The following is a 19,436-nucleotide window of genomic DNA, read 5'->3' as shown; positions in this document are numbered from 1 at the left end:
CCCACATGACTGCAAACAATGAGCCACTTCAGTCCAGGGAAAGAAATATCACCACACAGTCGAGCAGCTTATTACATTTATTAGGACCACAGGATGAGGGGAGTTTTAGCGATAGTGAGGGGGCTGGGGTTGATTCCATAATTTGAGCATCATTCCCTCATTCCTCACCAGAAGAACCAGTTTATGGGCTGGAAATTGACTCTTGTCAACTGTGACTCGTCCTATATCAGGCGGTAGGTTTAGGGGGTGGGCCTCTGCGACTCTGGGAAACCAGACAACTGTGCTCATTGCTGCAGAGGAAGATGAGGTAAGGAGGAGTGTTTTCACGATGTTGAGAGTAATATGAATATCAGACAATATGGTTTCTGCTCCGCCAATACACAAGCACATATTAAATGGTACTTGTAGTAGCACTGAGGTTAATTCATCATGTTTCCTATCTGTCCTGCAGTTGTTTAACGACGTCATACGTTTTGTTTGGTGTTTAGCATGTCCAGAAATGGCAGGGTTCCAGACTGCGACCATTTAATTGCATTTTGCGACCATTTTTGGAGATTGCGATACCAAGGCGACTTGCCATTTGTTGTTGTTGTTGTTGTTGTTGTTGTTGTTTTTATAAAAAAAAAAACACGTGAAACACCAGAAGGGACCAAAGATTGGTGTGTAAGGTTTGGTATTGAGGTTCGGTTCCAAATTAGAAACTGCTAATTTTTTAAGAACCCAGAATTCAATCATTTCTACTAGCACATTTTTAGTCAATTATAATGGTTAATGCACCGCAAGTCGATTTACGTTTGTAATTGAAATTATTTTCATGAAAATACATTTATTAGCAGAAGTACTGTCTAGGCTTGGGCTGTGTATTAGCAGTATTTCCTTCTGGCAAAACTGTATCCTGGGGGATTTCAAAACACTGGAATAGCGTCGCTGTTTATTAGTCAAAAATACTCTGTTGCTAAGACTATAAGCCGTTCTTTAGACTGGCAGCTGCCTGCTGCTAAACCCAAAGCCCAGTCTGTACAGACATATAAGCCAGGTGTGTAATAACCGTGGTTTAAACAGGTATTACATGTTTTTAAATGGACGGCTGAGGAGGAAAAGTATGTTAATATTAATTCAGCCATTGTTTAATTAATTTAGCTTTATGTGCCTCCTGGTATTAAGCTGCAATATGGATAAAAACCTGGTTTACTGATTATTAAAACCAGGTCTGGGTACCATTCAGTTTAGGCAGGTTAAACATAACTGTTAAAATATTACTGACATCAGTAGCAAACTGAAATCCAAGATTATCAGTGTGGTTGTTAACCTTATTTTGTCAATAATTGGAAAAGATATCATCTTCAAGTAATTGCTGTAGAAGTTGAAGTTGAACTCTTTAAAGAGAATAAATGCAGTGGTTTGATTGAAACTTTCTGGCATTTTTTTATGTATTAAAAACATAACCAAAACTAAGTAAGAACCGGATTTGATGAGCAGAATCAGAATCAAAACTTAACACTACTGGGGGTGTGTGAGTGAGATAGAAAGTGGTTAGAGTGGAGAGGATGGTGTGCAAGATCTCATCGGCATGTGTCCCCGGTCTCACTTGACAATGAAACAAACTTTGGTGTTTATGTTTAACAAAGCAAATTAATAATTTATTCTATTAAAGCACTAAACTCTCTGTGACTTTTTCCTTTAAAATAAAACATCACATTGTTATTTCTGTAAATCCTGCATTTACTACCAAAGCATTTTTCAGTAATAGACCTACAGTTAAGACTGATAGTTGTGTGAATGTGTTGAGCTGCATATCGATTTCAGTGGTGCGCCTAAATTTTGTGCAGTGACTGAGAGCGAAGCGTTCGTTTCGCGCTGTGAATGTGTGCGCATACACAGATGTGCATGCAGATCGTGACAGGCAGGCTTTACCCAGAGAATCCTCTGTGATGCAGGTTTGACTCCAAGAGAGCTGTGCAGCAGTTGCGAGCATGCGGCGTGTTGGAGACCATCCGCATCAGTGCAGCTGGATACCCCTCCAGGTAGAGAGGCCCTGAGGAGCCTAACCCTGCTGTCACTGATTCTACCCTCCACCCCTATCACTGCACTTCTGCTGTATGCTTATTATTGATAACACAGTCCTGTAGGTCAGTGTATCCTAACCCGGTCCTCAGGGACCCCGATACAGTCCACGTTTTTGCTCCTTCCTAGCTCACTACAAAATGTGAGAGGGAGCAAAAACACGGACCGTCTGGGGACCCTCAGGTGGACCCGACCAATCAGGAGGAATGTGATGCTTGTGAGGAACACCTAGCGCCATGGTGGATTCGAGGTCCACTGACTGTGGATGTGCTAGTCTTCGCCTCTCAGCCTGTAGAATGAAATTGTGATCCCAGTGTTGAGCAGTGTTCCCTTAGGGGAGCAAAGGTAGAGAGTCATTTCAGAGAGCAAACATTTGCTGTAAACTAGCCTGCAGATGATCCTCTGTTTTGTAACTGATGTAGCAGCTGATGATCTTGTGAGAGTCTATGCTGACCCCAAAAGAACCTCAGCATGTTTATGTGTGTGTGCTGATTATGTAAGAACCGGTTTCCCCTTTTACTGTGAGTTATATAAAAGCTAAACAGTGTTCTGACTCTTGTCTTGTTGGGTTTTAGGTGGACCTACCTGGATTTCTTCAACAGATACCGGGTTCTGATGAAGAAGAAGGACCTGGCCAGCAATGACAAAAAAGCCATCTGCAGAAACTTTCTGGAAACCCAGATCAAGGTTCATATCCTGCTGTGTTCCACCCGGCCTCCTCCAGTCCAGCTCCCAGATGCGTGGGCTGATAGTTTGTCCAATTATCGGGGGAAGAAGCCCACTCTGTTTCTGTCAGAGACATATCTGTAATCTTGTGGAAATTTAAACATGGCAGGTTTGGTTACTCGTAACAATGCCATTGGCCCTGCGGAGTATCCAGGACTTGTGCAATGTGGTGGCCAGAATAGACCTAATGATTTTATTAGGATGGCAGTGGGCTAATATTTTGTCATACTTGGTACGTTTTGCCAATCGCGAGCATTACCCATTTATCTCCCAGTCCAGTTGGAGACACCACAATCGACTGATTGACCCCTGGCCACCCCTTAGATGTGCCCCTGTATCGGACCTGTTGAAATTCTCACTTATACAGTTTCTTCCTCACACAGTTCCTTTACCCCACGGCTGTTGTGTCTCCATATGGCCGTTGACCAAAGTGGAGTGATGTTAGTTTTTTACCTTCAATGGTTTTCCTGCATTTTGCATGAAGATATTCATGGTAATGGAAGTGAGCAACAAAAGGGTTTAGACCAGTTAAACACAAGATACTTTCATTACATAGATGAGCACGGCAACATTTCATTCCAATGAGCGAATTTTAGTACAGCATTTATTACCTTGACTGATGCCTCTGCATTTCCACCAGGACCCGGACAAGTTCCAGTTTGGGAAGACCAAGATCTTCTTCCGCGCAGGTCAGGTGGCATATCTGGAGAAGCTTCGTACCGACAAGTTCCGGGCTGCCTGCATCAAGATCCAGAAGACGGTGCGAGGATGGCTGCAGAGGATCCAGTACCAGAGAATCCGGAAGGCCGCTATCCTGGTGCAGAAGTACGGCCGGGGTTACCTCGCACGCAGGTGAGAACACTGTCCAGTAAGGCATGATAACTGGGCAGCAGCAGACTTGGTTTGAACTAAACATGATTCTCGTGTCTGTTTGCCCATGTCTCAGGTACGCCGAGTACTTGCGTCTCACTCGGGCTGCCGTCATCTGTCAGAAGCAGTCCCGCATGGTGCGAGAACGCAGGGCCTACCTGAGAATCCACCAGGCCGTGGTCACTATCCAGGCCTTCACTAGGGGCATGTTCACTCGCCAACTCTATCACGAGGTAGGGTTTTTGTTTTTTTTTTTGAACATACCTGTTAATAGAATGAATACATTTAGAATTAATACACTTTCAATAATAATAATAATATCATCATCATCTTTATTATGATTATAACCCACCCTTTAACATAAGAACAGCTAGATGAGTCAAAAAGAGATATGTCAATAAACATGCATAATGTAGAGAGAGAGGGAATCAGGAGGTAGTTCTTGTACCCCTCCAGCAAAGAAGGGTTAAAGTTCTTGTCTGGGGAGGCTTCAGCCACACTGTGCTCATGGGACAAATGAAACAAGCAAACGTGGCTTGGACAAGATGGATGGCTGGTTCACAGGGGCTGCCATGCTGTTCTGATGGCCCTGACCGACATCTGCTGTCTTCACAGCTTTGGTTGAACCACAAAGCCACGATCATTCAGAAGTCAACACGTGGCTGGATGGAGCGGAAGAAGTTCCTGAGGGCCCGGAACGCGGCGGTGGTGATTCAGTGCGCGTACCGGTGCCTGCAGGCCCGTCGGCAGCTCAAGCAGATGAAGATAGAGGCGCGATCTGTACAGCACCTGAAGAAGCTGAATGTTGGCATGGAGAATAAAATCGTACAGCTTCAGAGGAAGGTGGACGATCAGGTACGGCAACCCCATGCTTACACTAGCTGTGATGAAGCTGAGTAACCAGGGAAAAGGTGGCCGTGTTGCATACCACTCCAATATCATCCTGAATGCAAGCAGGAGAAATGAGCTTCCTTCGTAGGGCATCTGGGCAACGCCTTAGAGATGAAAGGTGAGGGGCTTGGATTTTCGAGTGGTGTTCAAAGTAGAGCCACTCTTCATAAGTATCAAAAGTTCCAAGTTGAGGTAATTTGGGCATCTATATCTCTCGGCTGGCCTGAGGACACCTTGGGATTCCCCCGGTGCAGCTAGAGAAGGTGGCTGGTGAGAGCGAGGTCTGGCCATCTCTGCTTAGACTGCTACTTCCACGACCTGAACCCAGATGAGTGGAAGAGGATGGATGGATGGATGGATGGATATAATATGTACTTTTAGACATCACTGTTTGATGTTTTTCATTCAGCTGGGTGGTTTTGAGAAGGTGCCATTTTATTTCAAATGTTTCCCCATGGAAAACATTGACATTGATCAATGATACAGTCCCCCTGTATTGTATTAATCCCAAGCGTGATCTCAGACAGGATGATTTGGTCTAATCTATACTCTGCGTCAGTGCAAGTAAATATTTTTCTCTCTCTCTCCAGAATAAAGAATACAAGACCCAGAATGAGCAGCTTGTAGCCAACAACACCTCTCTGGTCACGGGGATGAGCAAGCTGCAGAAGGAATTGGACCAGGTGCGCAGTCTCCATGGAGATGGCAATCAGCTGACCTCACTGCAGGCGGAGCTGGAGAGGCTGAGGGCGGAGCTTAGCAAAGCTCATGCTGAGCGGAAGAGGATCGAGGAGGAGCACAGAAGTGAGAAGCAAGATCTGGAACAGGTGAGATGTGCTTATGGATGCTGCCTAATAAGACAAGTAGGAACGGTACTGAGCTTTACAAATACCCATTTATTCTGAATATCAACCATTTACCCAAATGTAGGAAAGGCAGGGATCCCAACCCGTCTTCTGCTAGAACGGTAGAAAGCGCTCATATGATTCATTGATAGAACCACAAGGCTGTTGGTTCAGGTCCATGACTAACGGTGTGGTTTGGCACGTGTTCTCTACATGAAAGTTACCTGGAGAAGTTCGTTGTCAGTGCTTGGGGGTCTCGCAGTTTTCTTTGCTCTTTCTTCATGTAGATATTACATGCATGTTTAAATGCTTGCGATGTTTTATTTAATTGATCATTAAAAATGGGGCCTGGGGAAGACTTCTGTCGGCCTGAATAAAACGCAGCATGAGCCTAGATGTTTATCTGCTGAAGGCTGTAGCAGCATGGGCGGAGGCCCGTGAAGCATCTGAGATCCGTTTGGGAAGCCTACTCAGCCACGTGTGAAGATCGACAGATTGCTGAAGAATGACTCAGATTTCTGTCCTCTGACATGCGCTGAAAATGCTACAGTCCCATTTTGGGTTTTTTTTTATCTCCAATATATTGTGTATTTTCCTTTTTTTTTCCCTTCATGTCTTTACCGGGTGTGGGTGGCGGGGGATGAAGCTGGGGTGACCACGCCTACACTAGCTTGCCGACAGCTGTTCTCTATGTATTCCCTCCCCTGTGTAGAGGGTGGAGGAGCTGGAGGAGGAGAACTCCTTGCTGAAGGTGGAGAAGGAAGAAATGAACCAGAAGATCCTGCAGCAGTCCAGAAGCGCAGGAGGTAAGCAGGCAGCGCCAGAGCGGGGTCGCTGAGAGGCAAGGCGGCCGCGTATCGCCGCTTAGTGTTCTTGCTGGGTTACGTTCGGCCCGGTGATAGTTGAGAACACGACCGAGGCTCTTGCTGCAGGTGAGGATGCTTTGTTTCCTCATAAGAGGAGGCTGTGTGTAGAAGTAGGCCGGCAGGGGCTGAGGTGGGATTGGATTTCGGAGTCGATATGCACAAACTGAGCCAGGGACCCCCTGGGATGTGGCTCAACCTTTGTGTCGCAACACAGGAGATGTGTTCTCTGAGGTGCATTATGTCTGGGGTTCGGAGCTGCTGGGCCAGCCTTCCTAAAGGGAAGCATTTCTCCCGACCAGAAGACCACAGCGTCATGTTCCCATGTTCTTATGTTCCTCTCTTCCACTAAACTGAAGCTACTGCCTAAAGCTGTGGATTCTTTGGCTGATATCAGCTAATGCAGTGAACTGTGTTTAAGTCTGTGTTGCAGGAACATCTCACTATGTGCCTTCCCCCCCCCCCCCAGATGACAGTGTATCACAAAAAGAGGGACATCTGCAGTCTGAGCTGGATGATGAGCGACTGCGCTATCAGAATCTCCTGAAGGAGTTCTCCAGGTTGGAGCAGAGATACGACAACCTGCACGAGGAGGTGTCCCTGGCTAAGGTGAGGGGCGGCTGAAAGGAACACTGCGGAGAAGCTAGATGGAGCCGTTCTGCACGCAAGTCTGCCTCCCTGTCAGTATGTTTCTGGTTTGTAGAAATCTTCTCCTTGTCATCTAGTTTCAGCCTGGCCACAGAAGGAACCCATCTAATCAGAGTAGCCTGGAGTCAGATTCAAATTACCCCTCCATCTCCTCCTCTGAGGTTGGAGAGACAGAGGACTCAATTCAGCAAGTGGAGGTAATTGCAGCCCATGGGGGGGGGGGGTTGATTTACAGGTGAGTATTGGTTCCACCTTTCTCTGGGGCCTTGCAGGAGATGGGCCTGGACAAGGCGGCCATGGACATCACTCTGTTCCTGAAGCTGCAGAAACGTGTGAGAGAACTGGAGCAGGAGCGTCGCAAGCTGCAGGTCAACCTGGAGAAGATGGAGGAGCTGGCTAATCGCAAGGTGAGCTGGTGTCACTACACCATCCTCTCGGTCACCTCCATGCTGATGGTGCGTGACAGCCAGTATTCAAGCTCTTAGCTTTCAGTCAGAACATCCAACCTTTAATCATGCCCTGAAGGTAAATTTAAAGAATTTTTGGTGTCTTTTACACTGGATTCTCTCATTAGTTGGTAACAAATCTCACTTTGGCTGTCAACTGTAGCAATGTTGAGATGATCAGATGAGATGTTGGCACCCTGTCAGGCTCTAAAGGACACACACCCACAAATACTCCGAGAAATGCAGAAAATGTAGAAATGCGCTGCCTTTGGAAATAATGTATTTAGGGTTTTGACATGTTAATTCAATAGCACCTCAAAAATATTTGAAACAAGCAAAGAGCTTAACCGTGATAACAAGTGAGTGTGAGCAAATTCTAACCAGAATGTTAATCTCTGTCATGGTGGGTAAAATGCAGATGTGCACAGAGATGGGTGTGTATCTGATTACTGTCTCAACATTGAAATGCTCTTCCATGGAAATAACATCTTCCCTGATAACAACAAAGTTTTGAAGCATGAAATCAGATAATTGATAACGCAGAGAACACATAGCTTTTCATCGGCTGTTCTAAATGGATGGTAGTTTAATATTAGTTAATGACGCTTCCCCTCTCCTTTTTCTTTGATTCGACATTGGTGATCAATACTGGTATCGATCCTCCTTATCACTGCTGAATTAGGGTTGTTGTCTTTGTTACCTCACAGGCTGTGGAACGCAAGGCTTCCGTGTCAGAGCAGGATTACAGTGCAGACTCTGCGTACAACAGCCTGAAGGTACAGGTTCATGTACCTTTGATCCCTCGCATGCGCACAGACACACACGCATATACACACACGCATATACACACACACGTGCAGATACTCACAGCCCTCAGTGGGATGTTGATGTTCTTCGTCCATTTAACCTGCATACTGGTGTACATACTGGTGCTGGCCATCCTGCCACAGAAGCAGTGGGTGAGTTGGGGGGGGGGGGGGGTCTTGGACGAGAAGTGGGAATGCAGCCAGGTGACCGTTGTGACTCCTGTGACCGTTGTGACTCCTGTGACCGTTGTAACTTCTGTAATCGCTGTGACTTCTGTAATCGCTATGACTCCTGAGTGGATTTGTGGTTCAACTGTGATGTCGTTCATTGGGACAACTGTAGACACATTTGATAGGATTTCTGGAAAAGCTTAGAATTAAATTTAACAATATCGAGATCAAACAATAATCAACCTCCCAACCACATCTATTGTTTTAGATGCAAAGAAAACTTCAGTTCCCTGCTGCTAAAATTTGCGAAGTTGGGGGGATGTGTAGGAAATGTGTACAAAAATACACGTATTTTCCTGGATCAGTATGGAAGACAGCATTTTATGTTTCATTCCGGGACAGCGCAGTCCTCACACTCCGCCCGGGGCCTAATGGCAGCCACAGGCAAACTCTGGCCATTTGTGATGAGATGCATGAATTTTAGCATGAATTTAGTCTTAGATGGAGCACAAATACATTTAAGGATATTTTTCCTACCAGCTTCCAACTGCCCAGGTTTACAAAGGACAGTAATATCTTCAGTGTGCAAACAACCAGCTGTCAGATAAGATAAGAGTGCGCTGCAAAACGAAAGCACAGTGCAGATCTCGCTGCCTGCGTCTCTGTGTTCTTTATGGAACCATATGTACAGCACAGTAACCTTTTTAAAAATATACTGTGTTCGTTCCTAAATGTTCTCCCCCTCATCTCCTCTCCACAGAGACAAGAGCTGGAATCCGAAAACAAAAAGCTGAAGAATGACCTTAATGAGCTGCGCAAAGCTGTGGCTGACAATGCCTCCCAGAGCAGCTCCTCTTCATCCAATGAGCAGCCGGAGGGCTACAACCTGTTGCTCAACCAGCTCAAGGCAGCCAATGAGGAACTGGAGATTTGCAAGGAGGAAGTACTCCTTCTCAGGTCTCAGATCATCAGCTCCACCCAGGAGAATGTGACAGCCAATCACGTTGTGAGTCTTCCAGTGATTATCTTTGGCTTTTTATAGATACCTTGGATGGAAAGCTTATTGTGTATAGATTCCTGGAGGGACAAATGTGCTCTCTCCTTGCCCCATTCAACGTGAACAGTCAAAGGAAGCATTGCTATATGCAGTCAAATGTTCAAATTGCCTTTCACCGTAAAAGACCACCTCAGATAGTCATGCCACCAAGAAAATTAGCAACTTGCTTTCTTACGATGCAAATGTTTTGCTGAAAGAGAGGCAAGGCAGGGTGAGTTTATTGATATAGCACAATTCAAACGCAAGGCAATTCAAAGTGCCTTGCAAAGTCAGAAGAAATACATTTCATTCAGACATTTAAAATCAAAAATTTAAGACAACAAAAAAGCATAAAAGCCAAACAAACAAATAGTTAACTGAACAGAAGTTACATTGCGGTGATATACCTGATATACATAATTTATTAAAAAGCTGCAACAAACAGTAACGTTTTAAGTCCTGATCTACATGAGCTGACAGTGTTAGCAGACCCTTCAGGAAGCTTGGAAGCACAGAAACCGAACATTGCTTCTCCTTGCTTGGTCTTCATTCTGGGACACTGAGGTAACCTTCCCCAGATGACCTCAGGGGTCTGGATGCTTCATGATGTTCAAGTAAATCAGAAATGTATTTTGGCCCGAGACCATTTAGTACATTAGTAATAGTATTTTAAAATCAGTCCAGTGATGCACAGGAAGCCAGTGCAGTGACTAAAGGACCAGTGTGATATGTTCTCCTCTCCTGGTGTTAGACAGGACCCTGATTCCAGCATTCTGCATGAGCTCCAGATGTCTCATTGATTTTTATAATTTTTTTTGCCAAGACCTGTGAAGTCACCGTTACAATAGTCCAGCCTGCTGAAAATAAATGCATGAACAAGCTTTTCTCTGTCCTTGTTTAGACAGAAATCCTTTCACTCTAGCTATGTTTTTAAGGTGGCAGTAGGGCTGATTTTGTAATTGTCGTCATGTGGCTATTGAAATTAAGGTTGAAAATTCTGGCACATCCATTCTTCGATTTGTTCAATGCACGTATTCAATGAATCTAAGTCTAAACTAAACTAAAGTCACATGGTGACTTTAAGTGACACTGCAATGTGGAACTGTGTGTCATCTGCATAATTAGGTAAGAGATGTTATAGTGTTCCATAATCTGAGCAAGAGGGAGCATGTAGATGTTCAATAGGCCCAAGAATGGACGCTTGAGGAACTCGCTCAGATTCCTAATTACCTATTGGCCGAAATAGGACTGTGTGACAACACATTGCAATGTATTCGAGATTGTATGGCACATGCACATTAAGCACCAGCGATTTAGATGACGGGCGAAATGTTCACCAGACGCCGTTTTTCGGTACTATATGAAAGTTTACTTGCGTCCACATTTTGGTGAGCAGATTAGTAGTGGTGTATTACAACATGACAAGATTTCTCGTCGGAGTGAAAAATGGTCTCACAAAGGCGCTGCAAATCAGCTGATGTAATCATGTCGGCGTCTGAAGAAATTACCATAGTAGATGCCTCAGACACTTTTAAATCTTTTGTGTGGCAGCATTTTGGGTACCCAGCGGAAAATAAAAATGGCGAAAGGGTGACAGACAAAACTTGAACCATCTGTAAGCATTGTAGGGAAATAATGCCATACACAGCAGCGAACGCTAATGCTACGCAAAGCGATTTGCAGCACCATCATAGCTCTTTACTTAAATCCACTGCACCGGTGAAGAAAATATTAAAACATGTTTTATGGTTGTTATTTATATTGTTTTATTTATATTCTATTTTATGTTCAATTGAGTAGTCAAATACGAGAGAAGCCTGTCATTTGAGTTTGTGGTGAAATATTTTATGGTGCTAGATATTCTGTTCTTTACTGCATACGATGATGGTGATTATTTAAAACATTTCACCATACATCTGCATTATTTAGCATTTTTTGTCTTTCAAATTAATCAGATAAAAGGCTGCTTTCCAGTAATATATTTCCTCTGAAGTTTTCCTTAAAATATTGTTAAAATATCATATCGGGTATATCGTTACACGACTACAGATTAGTAATGCGCCTAGAATATTATTTTTCTGTATAAATTTGGCATATCCTTATGTTTAAGAAATGTGTGGGACTTTAAACTGCAAAAGGTTCCGCCACAACACTGATGCCTTATTACTTTGTTTATCCACAGTATCGCCTCTCTTAAAAGATGTTGTGGTTGTTGAGCTGCCTCTTCCTTCACCGCCACTTCAGTGCTTATCGTTTCCATAATTTACCAAGACAGTAGCAGGTGGCATTGGTCGCTAACCGAATTTAATAAGTCTAAGGATACGCCAGATTTATATAGAGTACTGTAACTTATCGGTGTCACAATACGCACCTCATTAATATTTTAAAGATTTTTGATTCATCACTGCTCGGATGGGTGTCATTTTTAAACCTTAACAAGTATTGTCTCAGTGCAGTGGAGTGATCAAAATCCAGACTGAAAAGCATTAAGAGTTCTTTCATGGAGCAAAACAATTATGTTGCTGGAAAACGGCCTCTTCGATGGTCTTTCCTAAAAACGGAAGGTTTGATTTAGGCCTATAGTTCCTTATTACTGAGGCATCTAGATTGGACTTTTTTTAAAGAGGTTTGGTAATTGCTGTCTTCGGGGCCCTTAGAAAAAGGCCTGACTGACAATAGGTATCCATAGATATCTGATGCTATACATCTTTATAGAACCTAGGCAGAGTATTCAGGCAGCAGGCAGCAGGCCTGCGGTGCTGAACGATTTCAGTCAAGGTTGCATGGTCTTGGAGTTGAGGGGAATCGTTTCAAGGCAGCATCACAACACGTACCAGGGCTCATGTCAGCCCATGCCGCCATCGTTTTATGGTTTCATTTCCCTTTAGCTAGTGCCTGTCTTACCTTCCCATCTCCTCATCAGACTAACAAGGTAACATCAGCCACTGAGATGTGGATGCTTCATTAGAAACAACCATTCAACCACATCTGATGCAACAAACCCTTTAGATTATCTTCTGCCTCCAGTGTTAAGTATTATCATTGGGTGGGACTACAAATGCTGCAGACCTCTAAACGCTGTAATATGCATGCCGCCCTTAAAGCTCTGGTCTACCCGTAGACCTCTGGCCACCTCCACCACCCTGGGCATGTCGTGCTGGCCAGCTAACTGAGGCTCATCATGCGTCATTAGAGAGCATGCAGACCTCCCACAGCTCCAGCCTGTGAAGTGACACTCACAGCCTCTTCACACTAACGTCATACGGCTTCCCTTCCTGACAGGAAACCAGCAGTATGCCAGCGCTGAGCAACAGCAACAAGCACATAGATGAGGATGAAGTGGTGCAGACTTACCAGGGACTGAGTGAGTCCAAAAAGTAAGTGTCACTACAGATGCAGTTGTCAGCATTGTGTCCATTTATGTGGCTGGTTCAAAGACATGAAAAGTTACAAATGCAAGGTATCTATTATGGAAGGACTTTCTAAAAGCAAATGGCACTAGTTATGGTCCATGATAATTGATGTAAATAGCTAGACTGATAAAATGGTCCTCGTTTCCGGAAACTATAGGTTGACTTGAGAGGAAGCTTCAGGGTCAGTACTGAGTGCTCAGTCACCTCATTAAACAGGTTATGTCGAGGGCCAATGAGAGCTCTGCATCTCGGTGAGAGTGACAGGTTGGAGGGTCAACCAGTCTCACTTTCCCTTTAGCTCCTTGGCCCCAAAGCACAGACCCTGTGGTGTTTCTCCTTTCATTTTATCACTACTTTCCTTCCTTTATGTCGTTAGTCTGTTGGTGAACTCTTGAATAGAGTAACTTCTTCAATGCAGCATCTTAATCTGCTGACTGGTACTACTGAGAGCATCAAATCATGCATGTGGAAGGTCAGTCGTAGGCGTGGATTACAGGTACCAAGCAGGGTTAGTGGATACATTGTAACAGCTTCCACCATGCTTCTTATTTTTTTCTCTAATAGATGTCATAGAGCAGTGGTTCTGATTGGCTGCATGTTGTACATGTCTGTGGTTCCCAGCATGCACCTCCACCTTGCTGTAACCTTTTTCCCTCCCCCACTAAGGCTCCTGGAGTCCCAGTTACAAACACAGAGCCGACACCACGAGGATGAACTGGAGGCCTTGAGAACGCAAATCGAGGTGCTCAGAGATGACCTGGAGCACAAGCAGGAACTGCTTAACCACACGTTGGCGCTGCCCCCTGATGCACAAGTGGACTTCAGCATCCAGCAGGAGATCACACGCCTCACCAATGAGAACCTGGTATGTGGGAAGAATGAATGCTTGGGTAGGAAGAATAAAGTGATGCTTTATGAACCGGAAAACCTGATTTTCTGCCTGCATCATAGGACCTGAAGGAAATTGTAGAGAAGCTGGAGAAGAATGAGAAGAAACTAAAGAAGCGACTGAAGATCTCCGAGAAGCGAGTGCAGGAGCTGGAGGGTGAGGAGGAGGGACTGCAAGCAGGCTTTAGCTAGCTGACGTCTTCCTAGAGACAGGTGGTGACAGGCTGACCCATGTCCCTACAGCGTCCCAGGCCACGGTACAGCAGTCGCGGCCTCGTCCAGAGCTTTTCCGACAGGCAACCGTCCAGCGCAAAGAGAAGGACTTTGAGGGTATGCTGGAATACTGCAAAGATGATGAACCTCTTCTGTTTAAGAACCTTATCACAGGTAAGATTCCATCCCGACACCAGTAGTGTGGTTTACAGTCACAATGTTCTCTCCCAAAAATGAAGTTCCTGACTGAAACCATCCTCTTTCAGACATGAAGCCGCAGCTGGAGTCAGCCACCGTACCCTGCCTGCCAGCCTACATCCTGTTCATGTGCATCCGCCATGCAGACTACATAAACGATGACCAGAAGGTTCACTCCTTGCTTACCTCATCCATTAATTCCATCAAGAAGGTCTTGAAGGTAGGAGACAAGGACTAGTCCCACTTCAGGCAGAAGGGCCTGCATCTTAGCTGATCCAAGTAGCAATGACCTTTAGCCAGACTGTCAAGCACTCATGAGTCAGGTTTGGTGCAACTACAGCAGTGGTTTTTGAAGCATATTTGAACAGTAGTAGTTCTTCTGAATCTGCACTCAATCCGGATTGCCTTCATTTACGAGTTTACCCACAATCCTCTGTTTCTGCTCTGTTCCCAACTTTCCTATCCTCCTCTGATTTGGGTAGGGCTGGGCGATATGCTATCGATATTGTGTACGCAGTAATCACCATGGATTCAGATGACAGACGTAGCATTTAGCCGGACATCAGCTTTTCAGTACTACCAGGACGTTTGTTTGGTAAGCAGATTAGCAGTATGGCTTAAATATTAATGAGATGCGTTTTGTGATACCCAAAAGATAGTAATCTATATTAACTTTATGTTTATTAAATTGAATTTGCGGTGCACACCACATAATACTGATTTGGTATACTACGGTTTGGTATACCTTAGTGCAGTATGCACTGATGTCGCGGTGAAGAAGAGCAGCTACCACATCTTTTAAAAGACGAGATCTTGTGGATGGATAAGGTAAAATGACGTTGGCGGTGTGGTGGTACTTTTTGCAGCTTAAAGTCTGACACATTTATTAAACATAGGGATATGTCATATTTATACTGATACTGACTTTTGGCGTCATACAATGCCTTGTTAATATTTTAGCCATACTACTAATCTGCTTACCAAACCATGAGCATAAATAAACGTCCGTATAGCATCGAAAAGCTAGCGCCTGGCCAAAAAACCGTACTTGTGGTCTGGGAAAGACCAGTCTTGCAACTTGCCTCCCAAGAATGAACTTGGGGCTCAATGAATCATGGGACTGGACTTGTTTGGCGAGGATGCAATCGATGTATCCTTGATATTTGTGGCAGATTCACCCTTGCTCTTTTACAGAAGCACAACAAAGACTTTGAGATGCTGTCTTTCTGGTTAGCCAACACCAGTCGTTTCCTACACTGCCTGAAGCAGTACAGTGGGGAAGAGGTGAGAAGAATTAGTATGACTACTGCCGTTCGACAGTCAGGAGGGTCTTGGTCATTTGCTGAAAGTATTATATGGTTTTATGGCCTTCTCCATATCTGCAGTGGGGAGTGTCACTGTCTTTTCTCTGCCGTTCTCTCAGGCGTTCATGACACAGAACACTTCAAAGCAGAATGAGCATTGTCTTAAGAACTTTGACCTGGCTGAGTACCGACAGCTGTTGAGTGACCTGTCCATCCAGATCTACCAGCAACTCGTCAAAGTGGCTGAGGAGACCATGCAGCCCATGATCGGTGAGAGCAGATGCTGCTACCGTCCAAATTGTGCCCATTACTAACAGCCTACACAACCCAATATCTTCTGAATACCTCTGGCTGAATGTAAATTCAGCAGCAGCTGGGGGTGGTGAGTGAGTCAGCCGGCTCAGTCTCTGTGCCTGTCCTCAGAAGATTGCCGGTTCGAGCCTCGGCAGAATAGTCGTGTGTCCATGGGTCCATGCACAAGGCCCTTAACCCCCAGCTCCAGGAGTGCCGCATGCTGGCTGACCCTGGACTGTGACCCCCAAGCTTCCTCTCCTTTGTGTGTGTGTGTGTGTGTGTGTGTGTGTGTGTGTGTGTGTGTCATAGAGAGCAAAATAGGGTAGGTGAAGAGAAGCATTCCACTGTACCTGTACTTATACTTGTGCAAATAGCAAATAAAGGGTCAAGCGTATTTGGGATACCTGTACGTACCCTGGGTTAAAACCATATTATGTCCAGATTAACATTCTCATTTGTTAACCCCATCAGTGTCTGCCATGTTGGAAAGTGAGAGCATCAGTCTGGCGGGCATCAAGCCCACAGGGTACCGACACCGCTCATCCAGCATGGAATATGACGGGGATGGACCCGGCACCTACACCCTGGAGGCGCTGATCCGACAGCTGAACCAGTTCTACAACACGATGGCTGATCAAGGCCTGGACCCAGAGATTATCCAGCAAGTGGTCCGCCAGCTCTTCTACTGCATCAACGCCATCACCCTCAACAACCTGCTGCTGCGGAAGGATGTCTGCTCCTGGACCTCCGGTATTCAGCTGAGGTACCAACTGAACATGAACCAGTCTAGCAGAACAGACTGAAAATATAAGTCTTTTATAATCCTTTCTAGAAAGACTAACAAATCAAAACCTCATTGACTTGACCAAGAGGAGACTTCCAGAGTCAGGATGGGTGCAGAAATGCATATTGCATGAAGAGTAGTGATTGCAGTGTCTGTGAACATGTGTTTATAGATACAACATCAGCCAGATGGAGGAGTGGCTGCGTGGGAAGAACTTACATCAGCGTGGGGCCATGGCCACCTTAGAGCCGCTCATTCAGGCTGCCCAACTGCTTCAGGTCAAGAAGAAGACCTCCCAGGATGCAGAGAAGATCTGCTCCCTCTGTTCAGCTCTCACGACACAGCAGGTAAGAGAAAGGGTGGAATGCATCTGGGAGAGAGAGACAGGCTAGGGTGGTGACTGGGCCCAGTTCATGGGTCTCTCTCTCTCCTGCAGATTGTGAAAATCCTCAACCTGTACACTCCACTCAACGAGTTTGAAGAGAGGGTCACCGTGTCCTTCATCCGAAACATCCAGGTAGAGCCATATTAAATCTCATAGTGAATGTCTGATTGCTTATCCCTGTTGACTAGCGAGTCCCTGACTTTGTTGTTGTGCCTTAGTCCCAACTGCAGGCGCGGAACGACCCCCCGATTCTCCTACTGGACACCAAGCATGTCTTCCCCGTCCTGTTCCCCTACACTCCTTCAGCCTTGACTTTGGACACCCTGAGAATTCCAGACTGCCTCAACTTAAACTTTCTCACTCGAGTCTGAAAACTACACCAATGACAGAAGGTTGGGATTTCCTTCTCCATCTATCAGTCATGAGGATTATTGATTCTAAAATCATAAACAAGCCACACCACGAGAATTGACAATACACCTCTGGTTCTGTCTGGATCATTATCTTGCTTAAGTTACACAGCTGGATGATTTGTACCTCTTGTGAGAGGCCAGGTGTGAATGACTCTCACCACGTCAGCATCAAGTGTGTGGGTAGGGGGATGTTTGAAGCATGTGAAGATGCAGAGAGGGGAGAAGACTTGGAATGATGAGATAAAAGACTAGTCAGTTTGTTTTGGCAAAGTTTGAAGTTAATTAGCAAGTGTACCGTAGTGTTTATTAGTAAGTGAAGATGGTCAACGGCTGGACGCAGAGAAGACGGACTGTCTAAAAATGACAAGGAAAGAAAATATTAGTGGAGTTGATACCTCGTTTAAAAAAATCTGCAGAAAAGATAGAATAAATTCGACCTTGGCCAAATGTGAAGGATCTGGTAAACCTTCTTATTGGGGCTGCAGGACATTGACATGGATAGACCAAGCCACCCTGTCACTGGTCCATTAACCTATAAAAGAAAGAAACTCAGTGCCCAGTGCTGAGCTAAATATCGTAGGGCTTGGACAGATGTCACTTGGTCCTGTCCTTATTCCCAAAACCCTTTAAATGTCCTACTATTCTAGGTAGTCCTGAGGGTCAAACTCAGTGCCCTGTCAGTGGTTTTGCAGAAAAGTTTTTATCAAAGCTTTTAATCACTTAGCACTGCATTTTGAGAGTCTGTTTCACTGGCTATTGAGGCACATAACTTCTGCTGTATTTGGATAGAACTTGTTTGATTTGGTCAAGTTTTGTTTAATGGGGGAGTCAGTGGGGCTTTCTTTTGTGGCTGCATATTTTTGTAAATTTAAAGGACTGATCCTCTGATTTTAAGTGGTGAGTCTGCAGATTTTTTTTTTTGTGTCCTACTTGGCTTCTGTCAGTCTTATACTGCCACCTAGTGGCAGCAGAGGTACAGGACTGGTGCAATCAGTCCACACATACGAAGTTTCAGATGCCTCATACGTCAAAAATGTCAAAATGCGCTTCCAGGTGCCATACAACTGCTTGGTTCTTATTGTTTTTAGGTCTGTGTTTTTACTATTATATATAGCCCATTTAATTTGTGTTAGATGTGTCCAAGGGTGCAGGCTACATAACATGTAGCTGGACCAGAAATACACTGAGAGGGACCAGATCCAGGCATCGGCAAACTAGGCAGCCGCTTAAGGCCCAATCGGCAGACAGAGTCAAGGAAAAATATATATATTCATATATATAATTTATAAATAAGAACAATTATACAAACAACACATATTCACATTAAATTTAAAATGTTTTATGTATAGGCAGGAAATGGCTGGGGTATTGTCTGCGTAGAGTTCTGTAATGATGTATTCTGGCCCTGGGGCTGGGTTTCATGTAGTGATGCTGTTTGGTCCGTGTCAGCTGGTACAGGAAGGTGGGGGTGAAGCATATGAATGCACTGTAAATGAAACATAAGGCTCACTCTGATAGTCCGGGCTTTGTGGGATTCCGTTAGCAATAGCTCTTTGCTCCAATAAGGAAAAAAGGTCACGCCTTGCACCCAACTCCGTAGACAGCACTCTGTCCACCGAGACTGACTGGTATTACTGACTGGGATAATTACCAATAAAAGGACTCTGAGAAGAGAGACCGGCTCTTTCCATCACTGTGTCTACAGCTTTTTGGTTTGTAACATTACTGCTGTCGATCAAAAGGACTTAACAGGGTCTCTGCTAATGTTAAATATGTACAGAACTTCATTAAGTAATAATTTATTAAGTAATGATAATTTACCAGCACAAAGGTGCTTTCATGTGAAAAACGCAGGAAGTCAAGCTTGTCTGAAGATATCAGATTTCAAAACAAATCTGGACATTTACGGCGCCTCGGTAACGTGTTCCGTGTGGGGGAGAGCGTACAGCGAGCGGACAGCACTGTGTGTGGCGGCCGCGGCTGCAACTGTGTGCGTCTTCAGGCAAAAATGGGTCGAGATGGAAGTGAAACTAACCGAACAGAATCTCGCCACCCAAAAACAAAAAGGAAACTACGATTGAAGTGCTGATTACAGTAGAGGTTTGCTGCATATTTACAAACGCAAAACCAATCCGCAATTATCACAGCACACTGAGGAACCCCAGCTGAGCCGCTGCC

At 44.9% G+C, this 19,436-nt stretch overlaps 1 protein-coding gene across 2 annotated transcripts in view; it reads left to right on the top strand.

Moving 5' to 3' along the window:
• The window catches only part of myo5b (myosin VB), a 47,760-nt gene extending 28,827 nt beyond the window's left edge, over positions 1-18,933 (top strand). For both annotated transcript variants that reach the window (XM_072714275.1, XM_072714276.1), the window contains exons 17-39: positions 1,938-2,024; positions 2,640-2,751; positions 3,431-3,642; positions 3,737-3,893; positions 4,276-4,515; positions 5,142-5,378; positions 6,109-6,202; positions 6,729-6,868; positions 6,985-7,104; positions 7,180-7,314; positions 8,061-8,129; positions 9,091-9,336; positions 12,649-12,743; positions 13,446-13,644; positions 13,731-13,824; positions 13,911-14,054; positions 14,147-14,298; positions 15,273-15,362; positions 15,502-15,652; positions 16,148-16,439; positions 16,633-16,807; positions 16,897-16,977; positions 17,064-18,933. In XM_072714275.1, coding sequence (XP_072570376.1) covers positions 1,938-2,024; positions 2,640-2,751; positions 3,431-3,642; positions 3,737-3,893; positions 4,276-4,515; positions 5,142-5,378; positions 6,109-6,202; positions 6,729-6,868; positions 6,985-7,104; positions 7,180-7,314; positions 8,061-8,129; positions 9,091-9,336; positions 12,649-12,743; positions 13,446-13,644; positions 13,731-13,824; positions 13,911-14,054; positions 14,147-14,298; positions 15,273-15,362; positions 15,502-15,652; positions 16,148-16,439; positions 16,633-16,807; positions 16,897-16,977; positions 17,064-17,216 — 3,475 coding nt within the window. In that variant the 3' untranslated portion in view covers positions 17,217-18,933. The remainder of the gene's footprint in view (positions 1-1,937; positions 2,025-2,639; positions 2,752-3,430; positions 3,643-3,736; positions 3,894-4,275; positions 4,516-5,141; positions 5,379-6,108; positions 6,203-6,728; positions 6,869-6,984; positions 7,105-7,179; positions 7,315-8,060; positions 8,130-9,090; positions 9,337-12,648; positions 12,744-13,445; positions 13,645-13,730; positions 13,825-13,910; positions 14,055-14,146; positions 14,299-15,272; positions 15,363-15,501; positions 15,653-16,147; positions 16,440-16,632; positions 16,808-16,896; positions 16,978-17,063) is intronic.
• The last annotated feature ends 503 nt before the right edge of the window (positions 18,934-19,436 follow it).

This window comes from Paramormyrops kingsleyae, chromosome 7 (assembly GCF_048594095.1).
Source record: "Paramormyrops kingsleyae isolate MSU_618 chromosome 7, PKINGS_0.4, whole genome shotgun sequence".
Classification (NCBI taxonomy): Eukaryota; Metazoa; Chordata; class Actinopteri; order Osteoglossiformes; family Mormyridae; genus Paramormyrops; species Paramormyrops kingsleyae.
The sequence above is the reverse complement of the archived record's forward strand: the minus strand, read 5'-3'. Positions and strand labels throughout refer to the sequence as shown.